At 38.9% G+C, this 17,597-nt stretch overlaps 1 protein-coding gene across 4 annotated transcripts in view; it reads right to left on the bottom strand.

The window, feature by feature from the left end:
• CEP112 (centrosomal protein 112) overlaps positions 1 to 17,597 on the bottom strand; it is a 157,420-nt gene that overhangs the window by 139,640 nt on the left and 183 nt on the right. For all 4 annotated transcript variants that reach the window (XM_040081786.2, XM_040081787.2, XM_040081788.2 and 1 more), the window contains exons 2-6: positions 16,891 to 17,011; positions 15,771 to 15,961; positions 14,916 to 15,064; positions 9,625 to 9,703; positions 7,318 to 7,392 (exon numbers count right to left, since the gene is read on the bottom strand). In XM_040081786.2, the coding sequence (XP_039937720.1) occupies positions 7,318 to 7,392; positions 9,625 to 9,703; positions 14,916 to 15,064; positions 15,771 to 15,961; positions 16,891 to 16,990 (594 nt within the window). In that variant the 5' untranslated portion in view covers positions 16,991 to 17,011. The remainder of the gene's footprint in view (positions 1 to 7,317; positions 7,393 to 9,624; positions 9,704 to 14,915; positions 15,065 to 15,770; positions 15,962 to 16,890; positions 17,012 to 17,597) is intronic.

Raw genomic sequence — 17,597 nt, 5'->3', positions numbered from 1 at the left:
CACTGCATACTGCAAAAATATTTGGCAGCTACACACATAAGCTTATGCAAAAGACTTCCAACTTTATTGGCTAAATTCTCATTGAAATCAGTATAAAGCTACAATATGCTTACAGATTATACTGATTAAAATCTAGTGCTTTTGAAAAATTACAGTTGGGTGCCTTGAAACTATAGCCACACATGTAAGTTATAGAGACAAAACATAAGGAAATAATTCATTAACATGGCTGTATAATTAAAACAACTCTCTTAATCACTATTTTTAAGAACTGGAAACAAAGCATTGTTCCCAACCCACTTCCTCTATCAGACAGCTCTATCTTTCTCATTTTCTCAGACGATGAGGCTCAAACATCACATCACAGAGAAAGCAGAATGCCCAAAAAAAGCTTTCAAGGGTATAATCTTGTAAAATGTGGCAGCGAGATTTGGAATATGAATGAGATTGCAATACACATTAAGAAAAAAGAAAATGTTGTAGGATTAGGTTGATCTATGTGGCATGGCAAATTATCAAATGCTTGCAATTTCTGCAATAGTATGAAATAAATTTGTGTGTTGAATCTATCAGTGGAAAAGAGGCTTAATCCCTCTGAAATTTCAATTTGATACAGCATTATTCATTTCCTGTCCCAAAAGGTGATGTAGGATTTCTGTCTGGTGTTGAGTTGTCACATTTCACCCAGAAGTTGTTGCAGATACTCATATTTAATACATACGTTCAATTTCAATGAATGGGTATTATCCAAATTTTTAATACATTAGCTGAAAGCATCAGGAAACCAAGAATTTAACAATAACCTCTTTATTGTCAGAGAGTTTAATAAAACAGTTACACTAAACTCTCTTTCACACAAAGTATCCTGTGTTGGCATCCATGGGAAGCCACCAGTGAATGAAGGAATCCTGGATGCACCCACTGCCACAAAATGAGGAATTCTGGACATAGAGAGATTTTAAGGAGAGCAATACAGGAGTGGGATCAGCCTGGAGCACCAACCACAGGACATCCGGTGGAGGGGAAGGAAAAGCAAATCAAGAGCAAGGGAAATAAAAGGTATAGAAATTCCAAACTGGAAAAATGGTGGAGGATTTTCTTTGTCCTACACATTTGTACCTCCAATAAGATTTTCCACCTACATTTTACTGGTTATTATGTTCTTCCTCTCACTTTAATTTGGCCACTTCCCCATCCAGCCCACATTCCTGATCACCCCCAGGGCTGAAGGTGCTTGCCAGAAGCTCAAGGCTCTCCCCAGTTTGGCATCAGTGGGAGCAGTGGAAGCCTTCACCAATACCTGGTAGAATCTGGAGGAGGCTGCAGAGGCACGTTTCGAAGGCTTAATGATTTCCCAAAGCCCTGTCCCCCATGCAGAATCATCCTTTACTTTGGCTTTTTTTAAAGCTAAAAAATTGTTGCAAATATTTACAGTTAATTGAAATCCTTTATCTGCCTGTGACATTCAGCTATTTGCAGCCTTCCCTTCAAAACCAAGCTGAAAAGCTTAGGTACACCCTACTTGTTTATGGGAAAGAAGGAAAATGTGTCTCTAATACTTTGTAGGGCCCAAGTCTTGCATTTTTTGATTTTGTAACAGCAGCCATATGTGCTTTGAAGTTAAATGTTCCCACTTTGTTACTTGTTGTGGATTATATCCACTTAAACTGATCTGTAAACATTTAATGCCTCAACATTCATTCTTTTCATGCTGGTCTTCTACAAAACTTCTTGTTCTCCAAATTAGACCACATTAAAGAGGGAATATCACAATAAAGAATGCCCCAAAAAAGAAAAAAAAGAGTCTGTATTTATGAGAAACATGCAAATTTAAAAATAATAAGCAAAAGGTCAAAGACAAGCCAAAATACATATGTATGAAACTGAAGGACTGCCATGAGACGAGCAGTAAATCACATGCTTTTTTAAGAGTATGAACCAAATAAATGTCATCATGAAAGACATCTTTATTTGAACTAGAACTGAACTCTAATTTGTAAATACCACTTCTTAACAGAAATGGTATTTTGAATCTCTTTGTAGGAAAGATTTTGGATTCTCCTGTTCTATTAGGCAGTCTGACAAGAAATCATGTTTCAATTTGTGAGGAGTGCAATGGTCACCTTCTCCTTCTCCTAAACCAGAACTGTGAAGGTGTTGGGTGATCAGATCCCTGTGAAGAAATCCCCATCACCTAACAGAGATCATCCACTTCACTTAAATAAATGTATTTTCTTAAATTGAAAAAAAAAAAAAAAAAAAAAAAAAAAAAAAAAAAAAAAAAAAAAAATCCAAAATTGCATTTCAGCCAAATTAGCTGCAATTTGTAACTTCAGTATTTTCAATTTCTATTTATTTTAACAATACCTAAAGTAGTCAAAACTAAATATTTATGAGTTATGCAATTTTAAAGCTATCAATGCAGGTAATGAGTGAAGCCCTGACAAAAGCTGAAATGCTTTCCCTCAAAAGCAAGGACAGTGCAGGAAAAGCACAATTTTGAGCTTTAAGCACTTCTACAAGTCTCATCCTCATCAATTATATTCCATCCCTCAGGCTGAAAATATTGTCCAGGCTTTCTATCTGTGCTCTACACCCCAGTCCAGAAACTCCCACCAAAGCTTTGCTCTTCTGCTCAATAAATACAACAATGACAACATCGAAGTCATGATTCCAAACTACCCCTCCAAAGTCCCGTTCCACTCTTTTGGAAGATGGTTTTCCAGGGATGGTTAGCTCCAATAATGCCCAATTGCAGCCCGTGCCACTCCACTCACAGAATGTTGTAAATATTAAGATTCAGGGAACAAAACCCTCACACAAGCATCTGCAGGCTCATTGCACGTTCCCCCTCAAGCTTCATCAAAGACAAAACGGGATTGTTTTCAAAACAAGGATGGCAAAAACACACATGAAAGAGTTAAGAACACTTAAGACTTTGAAATGGTAAACAACTGAACTGAACCTTGCCCTAAATTCTTACTTTAATCTACCAAACCCAGCCAGCCAGCATGTTCCCTACTGAAATAACTGCTGAGTAGCTTCAGGAAATTTGAGTAAGGACATTCTTATCTAACATCATAATTTGTAGGGAAGTTCACTTTAATGCTGCTGCTGCAGTCTTAGTGGAAGGACATTAAAGCACACCAAGACTGTTTGTCAGCATGGAAGTTGAATTTGTTTTTTGAAGTCGCAACACCACTTGGAGTTCACTGTGGGAAAGTTTTCCCAGCGCTGCTGCCCTCCAAGGCCACAACATATACAGTAGGTATGTTTATAGTAAGCAGCCAGACTGAGAAACCAAACAAAAGATAATCAAATGGCTTGTGCAGAAATGGTTGAGCTTAACTAGACTGGAAAGACACAGGCAGATGTGAGCCAAGCACACAGAGCAGGCACAGCATCCACTGCTGCTGCAGCCTCCCAGGAATTCCCAGCACTCCATCCATTTAACCCTGTGTTACAACTCTGCTCTCCAAGGAAGGAGAACGGAACACAACCAACAACCACCGAATTTCTTTGCTCTCAGTCTTCTCAAACCTCTGTTAGGCAACAACATTTCCCAGGACAAATTCTTCTGGGCAAGACTGAGCATCCAGTCAGTCCCACATCACGTCTGGTAAAAGCTAAAGAGTTAATCCTTGTCCTGGCTGGATTCCAGTGATGAAAAATAGTGTTCTCCCTGATTAAAAAGCCCTTTGCTGTTTTCCCCAGGGTACAATCTCTTTGTGTGCTTTCTACCTAAAATGATGTGCTGAATTTCCTGGGATGTTTGAAAGAGATGCTTTGTCACACCTAAAATCGGCTACAATTTGGTGACAAATGAAACTGCATCACAGGCATCATGAAAGAGAGAGTGAGAGACAGGCAGGTGAGGTAAGAATTTGCAGGGGTTTAATTCATTGCTCCCTCTTTGCGTAACTTTAATCTTCTTATCCAAAAATTATGTTTGTCAACAATCTAAAAAGCTCAGCTAAAGAGGAAAAAAAAGGCAGTTTAATTCCATTTTCTAAGGAGGTTCTTTTCCTGATGCTACACATCTTTCACAATATTTAATTATTTTTGAGACATAACCAGGAGATGGCCACCTTCCCCTCACTTACGATGTGCACTAGAGCTGCAACAAGATGCAGAAATTTATTGACAGCTGTTGATAAAATAAGACCACAGAATGACAGAAAAGTCTGGGCTGGAAGGGACCTTAAAGTTCTTCTCATTTCCTTAGCCCAGGTTACTTTTATTATATTCTGAGATGGCTGAAGAATGACAAAGAAAGTTCAAAGTAACAACTCAGCCAAAGATTGCTGGTATTTATTTGTCTCAGCTCCTGGCTCTGAAAAATTTTCCCTTCAAACAGCCACACAAAAGGATTTCTGCTTTTCTACATTGCAAATGCAGCTTCAAGGCATGAATACCTGATAAAGGACAGACCCCACATCAGTTTAGATAAAAGTCAATACCGGCTAAGAAAAACACATTTCATAATGTATGTAAAATAAGTGTAAATTAGTATTCCATGTATGAAAGGCAAATTTATCACAATCAAAACTCAACTTCTTTTTCCAACATTTACTCATGTCTGATTAGAATCTAAAGAACTTGAATAATAAAATGTCTGATAGGGATAATCAGGAATGCTGCAAGGAAAAGGGGAAAATTCTTTTATTACTCACAAAAAGTAACAGTATCAGCAAAGTAACACAACAGATTGACTTCTCCTATAGAAAATGTTATTATTAAGGACAAATATCTGAAGCCTCCAGATTAGAGTGTTAAGCTTTGACCTCTCAACTTAGTAGAGAAATCATAAAAGCATTTCCCAAAACTTTTCACAATATGTTTAATAATAATATTAAAAAATGTATAAATCTCAACCACTGATGTAGGTATATAATAAAAACTGAAAACACATCCAAAATGTGACCTGAAAAATACAAGAACTTTCAAGAAGAGGAAAGTTCTTGTAAGGAACTGAAGGACAACAGTAAAAATAAATTAACAATTTATAACTGGCCATTTCAATCCAGACAAGCCCAAGCTGGAGCAGCGAAGGCTCAGCAGCACCTCACAGCTGGAAGACACCAGGGTTGTCTCACCAATGTGTGTACCCAGCTGGGTATTTGCAGATTCTTGAATAAAAACATGGTCTCCATATAAACTTGCCTGAAATACTCACAGCTTCCTAAAATTACACAGATTCTTCCTGAGAAAAATCCTTGTATAAAGACTCGTATAACCAAGAAAAGCCAAGGGAAGTTAGAAAACCTTTCAAGATAACTGTTCTTCAGCCCAGGCAGCTCCAAGTGAAAGCCATTCTGTAGCTCCTCTCCTGCCTACCCCCACTACTGAAGTATTTTTGGGTCAAGAGTCTTCTGTATCTGAGGTGGGATCATTGTAAATAAAGTTTCCCAAACGCTTGCAGCTGGGAGTAGCAATTCAAGGACAACAAGATGCTCCTGTGGCAATTGAAATGCTTGCAAGTAACAGCAGCCACATCTGACACTCAGACCTTACAGATTCCAAGGGGCTGCGGTCGTTTAGTGGGATTTTTTTTTTTACTTTTACCAATGACATGTTCTTTAAGTGTGTGACACTCCACTTAAAACTTCCTGACCCTTTCAGAACCCACTGGAGGCCGTGATCCACAGCAGGGAAACGTTGTTCAGCACAACCCCTCACAGACCTCTCTTTTACAACCTCCAATCCTCTTTGTCAGGTGACTCCCAAGAAGTCTTATCAGGCAATCAAAGTCTCTCATGAGCGACTTCTTTAATTACCATCCCTGGAGAGGAGACTTGAAAAACTGATTTATGTGCCACAGTAGCCAATTTGTTATCCAAGGGAGCTCCCGTATCAGCAGAGGATCATCACAGTTTAATAACCAGCCATTATCAACACGACATGATTGCAAACTGGAATTTCAATTAGGAAAAGAAATAAAATACAAATAAAAGGACAGAGATAAGAGATAAGCAGGCAGGCAGATTGACACTGATATAAAAATGCAGGATATAAAGAGATCCTTTGTCAGCATCAGTTGGTGTAATTTGTAAAATGGCCATGAGCAAGTTTTCCCCCATAAAGCAGCTTTAAAAGCTCAAGGTATTAAAGGTTTCTCCTCATATCATCTAATGGATAAATACAGCCCCAATATCCAAAATCTGCAAGTGACTGCTTGCACCTTTGTTTCAAGCACCTGTACAATGCTGACACTTTCACCCATCTCCACCCTCAGCTTGGAAAGAGCAAGAGAAACACCAAGAAGGACAGAAAAACCTTAATATTCTCTGTTATTATTTCTGATTGCACTGAAGAGAACTTGGCCATCCATGAAAAACCTGGAGTGTAATAGGCAAGATTTTTAAATGCTGTCATATCCCTCTGGACTGACAATAATGTAAGAAGAATAAGGATCATTTGGCAGCTGATTAAAATGACAACATGAAAATACGTGGTTCTTTTTCAAAAAACAAGGTTGAGCTATCTCGTTAAACTCGCCCTCATCACTCCTAACTTTGGCTGCAACTCTGTGAGCTTCCAACCTGTGAGAATAAGCACAAAATGAGGAAGAAAAGAAAGAAGAAACCTCCCTGTTAAACTCAAAGGCATCTTAATAAAACTAAATTGCTGTAAGGATATTAATCCTAATGAAATAAGTTAAAAATTTGGTGGTACAAGTGAAAGGGTTACAAAAAAGAAAAAACAACACAATAGAAAAAATACATTAAAATACAGCTACAGCAAAGAGGTACTTCATTGTCACCTTAGAACTGTCATGGATTAATACCACAGAAAATACAACCAAGGGAATAAAGTCTTATAAGAGTAACAAATTTGAATTATTAAAAGGGAAAGAGGTGAACACACAGAAAAGCCTCCTGAACACTTTCAAAAGAAGGCACACTGACCAAAAAAACCTGAGTTGTATTAATGACTTGAAAATTCCGTATTGGTTAAAAAAAAAAATAAACACAGAAAGCCAAACTCTTCTTTCATTTATACAAGTATAAATAAAAAATAACGTTATGGAGTCATCAAGAATTAGTCTGAATTTCTTCCAGAGTAAGACTCTTGGTTTTGACCAGCAGCCATTATTTCACCCGATTTATGACTAACCCTATAAAATGTGTGAAGATTATTATGACTTAAAACTTCAATGTTTTCTTCTCATACATTCATAAATAACCCTTCCAAGCCTGAGCAACTCATTTCTAAAAGCCTGATTCCCACATGAAGGTAAGCTCTGAAAGCAAACTACGTTACTGAGACGTTCCCACTGCAAGCTAATAAATAAGTAAAGCACTCAGTTCATTTTACCCCAAGATTCCAACTATTGAGTCGTGCTTCAAGGTCATCATCATCCAATGCAAAGTTTCTTTTGTGTTGATCATCCTGGAACATAAGAAAAGTCAAAAGAAATATCAGAATTGCTGGCAGACATATAATTTAAAATTAAACTTCTCATTGACTTGGCCATAGCTACACTGCACTTCCTAACAGTCACAATATTTCTGACAGTTTTCACCTAAACAGCTCCAGAGGATACTGGGCTGAGAAAGCAGCTCAGAGGAGAAATTAGCCTGGCTCTCCATTTTAATGTTCTTCTTTATTTTCTCTATTTATTTCCAAAGCAGTAGTCTCCTTTACAGAGGGTGAATTTACTAAAAAACCCCAAATACTCCATTTTCAGGCATCAATTCATCTCCATAGCGCCTTTTCTGGGGCTAATCCAGAATTCAGAAATCACCTATCAGCCTCCAAATAAAAAACCGGATTTAAAAATGTAAGGAAAGCACAGCAAGGCAGGGATGGATATCAAAGCAGAGGACAGAGCAGCTGCTGCCCAGCTCAAGGGTCTCCCCTGATTTCCAGCACCCAGCCAGGGCTGTGCTCATTGCTGCTGGAGGAAGTAACGAGGAATTGCCTCTGAGAAGAAAAGTTCTTCCTTTGGGATAACAGTGACTACCAACATTTAATACAGCTAATGGGGAAGCTGGTGCACAACATTTTCCTTGCTGAGGTATTTAGAAAAACATCATAGAAGCCTGAATTACTTTGTCTCATTAAGTGAGGTTCGTGTATGGGTCTGCCAGCACCTCTCCTTTAAATCTCATTTGTCACAAGCATCCAGTGACCAGAGTTTGGGCTGTGGGTAATCAACACTTGGTGGAGGCAGCTCTTAATGTTTCTTACAAGTCTCCCTGCTCCTCTGCCTGGGCCTGAATGATGCCAGAACATCTGTGAAATCTCAGAACATCCCTGACAATGGAACAAGGTATCGTTTGTTCCAGCCAGCCAAACATTATCAAACTGGCAAAGCAAGAGAGGATTATTTCACTTAAAGGCCCTTTTAAAGGTGTAATCACGGGAGGATCCAGTACGTGGAGCTGAAGAACAGTGAAGTGCAGTGATTTGTCTAACAATGACCTGGAAGCTGCAGCAGAGCCAGCAATAACAGCAAAAAAATTAAAAATAAACAAACCAAAGCAGCAAAACTCCCCCACAAAACTTTAAAGCCCCAAATCCAGGTTTCAACTGAAGAACACAATATTTTTTACAATAACTCTTCCATAAGGAGCTTCCTAAAATAAAATAAACAGGAAACCAATAAGGAGAAGTGTAGTAAAGCCAGCATGTGGTTTTATTTTTAATTATGGCATTTCTGCATTTAAATTCCATTTGTATACATACAACCAACACACAAAAATCCACTCACAGCAATCAGAGCCTAGAGCACAGACACTGATTTCTGCCCACTGGGCACCTGTAAGCTGCCCTGATAAACCATCCCCTTGCTAATCCTCTATCCCAGATGCACAGCAGAACACAAATTTCCTCAGAAAAGAGCTTCCAGTTTATCCTATTTGCACTCCATGTCCTCATAAATCCTCAACTGTGCCCAGCTGCAATCTTTCTAAACTATTCCTCTGATAGAATCAAAAAAGAAGCGTGGGCAGAGCTGGAGGAACAAACAGGAAATTCAGTGTTCACAGAGGGGTGAGGGTTGTTCCAGGTGTGGTGAAGGACACTGCAAGGCCACAGAGCACATTTTGTTAGGTAAACAGCACATTTCTTGGTATCACATTTGTCAGGAGTAATTGTCAGAGCAAAGCTTGCAATTGCATAAAAAACATCATTGAATACTTTGGACTAAAAGGGTTTCAGACAAAGCCTGTTCAATGCCCTTTCATCAGTCAAAATGCTCAGTGTGGAAAGTCTGATGAAACAAACTGTCCAAAATTCACTCTTGCAGAGGTCAGCCATCACTGAACAGAGCCAGAGGCATCCATACAGCTTTCTTTAATCTGTTATTGCAAAATACAAGATGATGTCAATGCAGGCACGTTGCCAAGCCAGGGAAAACAATGCAGACACTGAAAACACAACACTAAACAGAGGTCAAGCATTGGGATGCACTGAGAGCATCCTACAAGAAATTCTTTTCCCCTGCACTGCAGAGGACAGATTTTGATGAGCTTTAGTCCTTCCCATCACTCCCTCCCAAATGTCTGCACCTTTACACAGGGATTATGACCCACACGGCTGGAAACAACAGCTTTACAGGGATTATGGAAGCAACTCAGGGAAAGCAAAATTTTAGGACAAAAAGGAGAAGCATCTTACAGACAGTGACGTGCCTAGGTCATCTTCATCTGTCCGGTGATAACAGGATATTACTGATGGCTTCTCATTGAATCTTTCCCTGTTGTTAATGACAAGAGGAAGAAGAAAGAGAAGAATTCATTTTCAGCAACTTGTGGCACACAAAGGATGATAATCACAGAATAGAATCGGCTAAAATATACACGAGAAAATAACTGTCAAGATGGAAAGATCAAAAAAAAAAGGAGGAAAAAAAGAGAAAGATTTCATGTTAAAGGCAAACAAAAGCCTTAAGTGTTCCATTAAAAAAACACCACCATAAAACCCCACACCCAAAAACCCACTAGAAATATTGTGTACATGACCGTACATTAAAAAGTGTTCTTTGCTTTTCTTTTACTACGTGACCCAACATCTCCCAAAGGATTTCAGGATAAATCCAAGCTAAGGAGAGGGCTGAGCTAAGAGAATGGTTTTGAAACAAAACTGCTAAGAATATGAAACAACATAAGATGGAGTCCAGTGATTCAGAGAAGAAAGAGAAATTACGGTGATGGCTGGTTGCACCCTAGGGGAGACTTTTAAGGCCAAAAAAAATAGGTTAGGACGAGGTAAATGATCCTGTAACACACAAAGGGCAAGAATGACACACACAGCTCTGTACAAAGGCAGGGGCTTGAAAGTCCACGGTGGAGGGGAGCAAGTCATAAAGATTGTCTTGGTTTCATTTAATTTCTGTTTTATGGACTAAAGAGGAGTTTATGGGGGATGGTATAGGAATGCCCACAAGACAGGACACAAGCACAGCATGACAAAGTGCTCTGTCCAGCACTTTTCTGGAAAAGCTTTTGTTGCAAATAAAACACTTGAACGGAGGGAAATGCAGATCAGCAGGTAGGCGAAGAGAATTGCCACTGATGCACCTGGTCACAGACATTTCTCAGCCATGGAACAGGGGAAAAAAAACCAAAATAAAGTAAAAGTTATAAGCACTTATTAGATGGGTTGATGCAGCAAAAGATCCAAAACAGTAGTGAAACAGCCTTCAGCACATACTGTCAGATGCACAGGTATTAAGGTAATTAAAAACTCCTTCCTATGACTGGCCATATTACATTAAAGTCAAATCAGACCATTCAATACCTCCCTTCCTTTCCATCTGGCAGCAAATGAGATGGTTGCCATGCCAAAAAGACTCTGAGATGAATGAAGTGTTTATGAACAGAACAACAACTGTTGGATGTACAATATAAACCAGTCACTTCTAGGAAGACAAACACAAAGTTTTCACAATGCACAGGGCCCCAGCTTTCATCAGAACAGCGGGGAACAGAGAAATACAACAACTGGGAGCGTACCTTCCCTTCCAGCACCAATAAATCCCATATAAACAGCACGTATGGATGCACAATAACAATTACAAAGCAGTAAATATTTTAGATAAGTAAAGTCTTAGGGGTAAAAAAGATCAAAAGGAATATGATAACACAATGACTGTCTCTTGCATTTCTTACCAAGATTTCATTTGACACAAAATTACCTTTAATTAAAGGGAGATAAATCTTTGCCTGTGAGTAAACCTGCCCTTTTATCTGATTTCCTTTCTGAGCAATACTCAGGTTACCAAACAATGGAATAAAGTTCCAATTGTTAAAAATGAGGGAAAACAGAATTCATGCCCTTGTCATTCAGAGATTCAGGAGTATCAACAAATACACGAACCAATCCAAGCTACCTGAAATATTTTCAAATTGACCAAAGGGAGAACAGAAGTCTGGATGTATTCTTGGTTCTGTATTTGCTCTTTTGAAGAGGAGCTGGAAAGGAAGCTCCTTTACTTGATTCTACAAACAGAATTTGGAAAGATTATTACAGATGGACACAATTTTGCTCATATCAAGTATGTACCACCTGTCCACTCCCTTTTCCAGCCTCCTGCTAAGGTAAGTCAGGCTCCAAAATGCACAAGATGAATTCATTTTCCTCTCACTGCAGGTGAGTGAAGGATGATCAGAGTTAGTAAATATTCCTTCTAGGAGCAAAGTAAGGCAAACTCACTGATTCCTCCTGGTCCAGCACGACTACACACCAACATTTAACAATGTTTTCAGGCCCACTCTATAAACACAGAGTAGAATTTTCCTGGGGTCATAAAGCCCAGGTTTCTGTTCAAACCAATCTAAACATTTCTCAAACCAACCCTCTCACGTTTCAAAATACAGCTGCACCTTTCCAGCCCCAGCTGGTCGGATTTATTCATCCACACCCCAGTTTGCAAGTAAGGTTTATCTATCTAAAGTTTTTATTTAAGTAGAAAAACAACTTCATAGAGAAAAGTCAAAGCCGTCCAACACAGAATTATCTGTATTGCAAGATAAAAATCACTATGAAAGGAATTTCTCTGTTTGTTTGGGTCTTTGAAAAGAGAGAATCTTGAGATAAAGAATATCAAGTAGTTACTCAAACATGTCTCACTGACATTATCTATTTTGCCCTGAGAAAACGTTGTAGGAACTGAGTCACGGCTGGAATGCAAAATTTTCATCCAACTACACAAATTCCTTGCCCGTGGATGCAGTTTTGCCCCTGCACATTCAGAGAAGACAAATACAGTGGAACTCGGTCACCATCTGCTGGCTCTCCCTACAAACTGCACAGACACAAATATTTAATATATTGCATTTTTACCTGCACTGATTGCTCATACAAAATTGTAAATGCAAAGAAAAACAGGATCTATACGTTGGATATAGGTAATATCTTAACATGGTCACATTTAAGTAAATATTAAATATGTAAATATATTGCGTTTTTCAAAACACTACAGCTGAAATATTTACCTTCAGTATTTTTCTGCAAGACTTGCAGGGAAATTAACTTTCTTATTGCTGTGCAGATTAATTTATGTAATCTACAGGACAATCAAAATTTTCCAACACAAATTCAGATTTCCTTAGACACAGCCCCACTTTTGGTCCAAGCATCCACCGGCAGAGCTGTGCCTGTACAAGTGATTTTTAATTCCCAGAGTCCTTTAAACCAGCAATATTATTCAATTACATTTACTTGCTTCTCCTGGCATGGAATAACCTGGAATCCAGAGACTAATTTGCAATGCAGGTGTCTGGAGAAGTCACCGGAGTCTTGGGAACCACTCTGATCACCAGTTTAGGCATTGCTTTGTTCCCACAGGATAAAAGGGGAAAAGTGAAATAAAAGCTTCACTACAACAAAAATTACTTTGGGAACTTTGCCAGACCAAGCTGAATCTCAGGTTCAGACACTGAATGGGAGAAGATATCAAATACTCAATACTCTACTATAAACCAGGTAGCAAAAGAGAGAAGAACTATGGCAAAGAAGAGAGGAATAGATGGAACCGCACCTCAGCTTTCCTCAAACCCCAGTGGGATGAAGGAGGAGGAATATGCAAGTCCCACCCCAGCTGGCAGTACAAGTCAGGAACTCAGAGTCATTAGGTGTATTTTTATATCACAACTATGGCCTTGTAGAGACAGCAGTGTGCTAAACTGGGCCTAACAAGGAGAGCTGTGCTGGTGCTGTTTTATTCCTGCTAACACCCAGAGTGATGCTTCAACTTGATGCTGCTGCTCCCAGGGACTGACACAACCTGGTCAGACCCAGGCCAGGTATCCTGACACAGCACAACAACAACAACAATTTATCCAAGGTCTCACAAAACATTTCTAAAACATGATGCATTCCTTGTTTTCATCATGTCAAATCTCATCCCAACAATTCTCTGTATCACCGAGCCCAAAGCAGTAATACCATAACTCAACTGGAAATTCTCCATTCTCTGCCTGTGGTTCTTAAACTACAAGTCTGTTATCAAAACCACAGGTTCTTATCACAGCATGAGTGCAAGCAACCAGAAGAGCCCCTGATCCTCAAGAAAAGGAGGGACAGAGACCTCAGACATAAGAGTAACTTTTTAAATGATTGCTAGAATTATGCACAGTTAATGGATACAGAAGAGGAAGAGTTTTATTGTATTAATAAAATTAATACAATAGTATTAATGTGATTTAACCTGCAAGTACCCATCTCTCACTTATCCAAATCGCTGCTGAAAATCTAAAAACATGAGTGAAAAATGATGATAAACAGCATAAACATCAGTGTGCCTACAAGAGAACAGCTAATGGTGGCCACTTATGAAAGATGTAAGTGAAGACATTAAAAAAGCATCAGAATTCTGAAACTAAACTTGAAAATGTATTTCTAATACAATGAAATGAAACCAGAAGCAGCGCAAACACTCACTTCCTCTTGTACAGCACCTACTGAGCTTTGACTGATATTCACTCCATGTCTAAGAGTGCTTCCTCCTCTAAGGATTTCAGAGAGGTTAAACATTAACTAGACTTTAAAATGGGCAAACAAGAGGAAATTCCATCCATGACAGAAATGCAGCCACATAAAGAAAAAAAAAAAAAGAACACAGATCTTGATAACCAGCACAAAGTTGCACTATGAAAGAAAATCCAGAAAGTAAATACTTAAGAACAGTAGATTAAACCAGAATTTACCTAAGTTTCCCACAAATTAGGACAGAATAGAGCTGAAGTTTTCCAAGTGTCCAAATGACCAGCTTGTCACTCCTTCAATACTGCAGGGGCATCTTTCTAAGCCAACAGGAAAACAAGCCTTAATAACATGACACATTTCACCCCTTTCTCCCTGCTGTAAGCAGCTCTATTTTCAGCTGATTGGGACTAAGGATGCAGTTTAAGCTCCTTGGCTGCTGCAAATCAAAAACCTAAATCTTGCTCAGCAAAACTTGTTTATCTGCAAGCAGCCACTATTCTGTTTCCTCTAAAAAACCTGTGAGCAACAATCATAGAACAATCTCTAAATCTACCGTCTGTATGCTTGTTTGTATTTCTAACCTACAGGGAAAAAAAAAAGCCATTAAAAATTATTTGCTATTTAATAAAACAGCTGCTTTCAGCATCATGGCCTTAGACTACAGATGTAGGCTTTGATTTTCCAAGTGTCTGGAACTGAAAGGAGGAGGAGAAAGAGGAAGGGAAAGAGGACAGAGGGATGGGACATTGGAGAAGATCCAAAGCAGTCTGAGAAGAAGACATAGTGGAAAAAAGTAAGAACAGAGCAGTCTAGAAGTTCTCATTACATGGAAGCTGTTAGCAGAGTTTCTGTATATAAAGCAAAAAGACTGATGGTGAGTCCATGAGGGAATGCAATAAATTTATACAAACTGAGACATCTAGAGCTTACATCTATTAAATACAAATCAAACACTGCTACAACAAGGACAGAAACCTTACCCATGTGCAGGAGCTGTTGTTGAAGGTAAGTCCTCCACAGAGGATACGTTACTGTCATGGTTTCCCAGCTCTCCCACCACCCACTCAGGTAAGGAGTCAGGGCTGCTGTTCTGAACTCTTGGTGAACTTGGCTCATCAAAATAAACTGACTAGAATGAGAACAAATAGAAAATCAACACCAAATATATTTACACAGATACATTCTTTACACCCTCAATGTCACTTCCTGCAGGACTATCTGCATTACAAACGTTCCTTTTCCAGTGAAGTCAGTGAGGGGTGCAAACGCCACCTTCCCAACTCCTGGGAATTCATGGCAACAGTGTAAATATTTTCCAATACTTCTTGCAGGATGGGTAGTTTTAGCAAAAATTGGCATTGTTATGTCACTGAAGCTGATGCTAAGGGTTAACACAGAATATTCAGCTCTTCAGAAAACAAACTGCAGCTTTAACAATGTCTGTGTGAATTTTAAAGTCTTCTCAGGCTACTAAAGTCACCACCTTTAAGAACAATTTTCCTTTCACAAGAACCATCTACCGTTTAGGACAAAAGAAAGCCTCAAGGGCCTTTCATTACATTTTTCCAAAGAACTAGAAAAATATTACCTTTCTGCTCCTTCAAACACCTATTTTCATAAGCATTCTAACCAGAATTTTGAAGATACAGGTCTCAAAAAGTTTTGCCCATTGAAAGGTTTTCCCAGCATCAGCTGCAAGAAATGCCTTTGTTTATCACACACAGTTCCACTCAACCAATTCACAGTCGTTTGTCACATTTTTGCCAAGCCTAAGACGGAATAGCAATTCCAGGATACATTTTAGCAATTTTGTCTCATCAGGAAATGACACTCACCATGTAGGCAGGCAAAGTTCTCAGCATTCCTTCCTCTGGTTTTTGGCTGAAGGGACCATCCAGAACTCCTCTCTGCAGCATGTGGAGCAACAGTTTTGCATACAAGTTTCGATTCTCCCTTCCCACTATTCCTATGCCTGCTCCTGAAGGTTTGCAGAGTTTTTTAATCCATAGTGAGCATCTTTTTCTTTCTGAAAATACAAATATATGTGGTCACTATACATTTTCAGAGCAAATCAAACACATGCAGAAAACAGAAGCCATCACTGGTCACCAATTTTGTAGGTTTCTTCCATCTACACCAAAGTTTAAAACAAAACAAACTCCCAAATGACCAAACGAAATAAAAGAAATGGTAAGAACCTGGAATAAAAAACAGTGTTTAACAATGGTTCAAATTTCCATATTGCACAAACATTTTCTATAAATTCACGTTTACCAGGAGTTTACATCACTTTTGGAAACAGCATGGAGTTGGAAACACCAGGAATTCTGTGCTCACTGCAAGAGCTGCCATAAACTACAACTTACAGCTTGCATGAGCATTAATACTTTAAATACACAATAAATCCTCATCCATTTAAAAAAGAAAATCTCTATTTGCACAAGCTTTGCTACCAGATGAGGAAATTATTCATTTGGTTAAATGTTTACACATAAAGCTCTTAATTTGTAGGGTTTGTGTCTTTAATAATAACCAGCTTGTAAAAATTAGATTTATACAACATCATTTATTAATCAATGTTCCTATTGTTACACATTGCTGAACAAATGTTAACAACTTTATAATTAAAAAATATTTGCTATCTCAAAAATAATGCCCTTTAAAAGCTTTTCGTTTCTACTGATCTAGGTTTTTAAAGACAGATGTTAATGTATTGATGCAAAAGCACATTTACATCATGAAAACAAGACAGAAAAGGTCAAACAATCGCAGTAGGTACCTAAAACATTCAGCTTTAGAAGTTGTGTAAACCCCCATCAAAACTGTTCCTTGTAATGTCAGAGATAAAAGTCCCTGGTTAAATTAAGTGGCACAACTACATATAATAGTTGTCAGTCCCTAAGACTTTGTTATTATTTGTTATTAGCATTTAAATGCACATTTTACCATATGTACCTGAACTATTCTGCAGGTTAAGGACATAGGGCTTCATAGCCACAACACAGCGATCTAATTCCGCATCCAATTTTTCCTTTATTTCGTCTTCAGTGCTCATTTTGAAAGCACACGAAGTAACCTGCAAAATTAATGACATCGACGCAGAAAAGGTAAAATACTGTTTTACATCAGTCTCTCTTCATTAGTCTATCATTTACATTTGTCTCTCTTCACCTTAGGCCACACAAAGATGCGCTTGGAACAATACAGGAAGTGAAACTGGACGTGTTGTTACATTGAAATAAACATGAAACTAACCGGGCTCTTTGTAAATAGCAGGCACTCAGTGTAATCTACAAGAACGTGCTTGTTTAGATTTGAAACTGAATAGCCAACCACACAATAAGTATATTAATTGCACCCACTTTGTATAAAACACCTCAAGGCGTTTGTGTGATACCGCACTCCTAACTTAGTATTCCTTAGAATTAGAGGGGGTTTTTTTAAAGAAGGCGGGGGGAGGAAGGAGGGAAAACAGCAAGCAGAGCGATAGCTCCAAGTAACAGAACCAACAATGCTGTCAGGACTGTTTTTAAGGAAGCAGCCCCGCAGGGAGCAGCGCTCTTCGCTGCCGCGCCGTTCGTTTCCCAGCGGAGCGGGGACTTTCCTCGGCACGTTCCAGCAATGAACGCGTCCCTGCGCCAGCGGAGCCGCACACGCCGGGC

The sequence above is a fragment of the Hirundo rustica genome, chromosome 18 (genome assembly GCF_015227805.2).
Source record: "Hirundo rustica isolate bHirRus1 chromosome 18, bHirRus1.pri.v3, whole genome shotgun sequence".
Lineage (NCBI taxonomy): Eukaryota > Metazoa > Chordata > Aves > Passeriformes > Hirundinidae > Hirundo > Hirundo rustica.
Note: the sequence above shows the minus strand (reverse complement) of the source record. Positions and strands in the feature narration are given on the sequence as shown.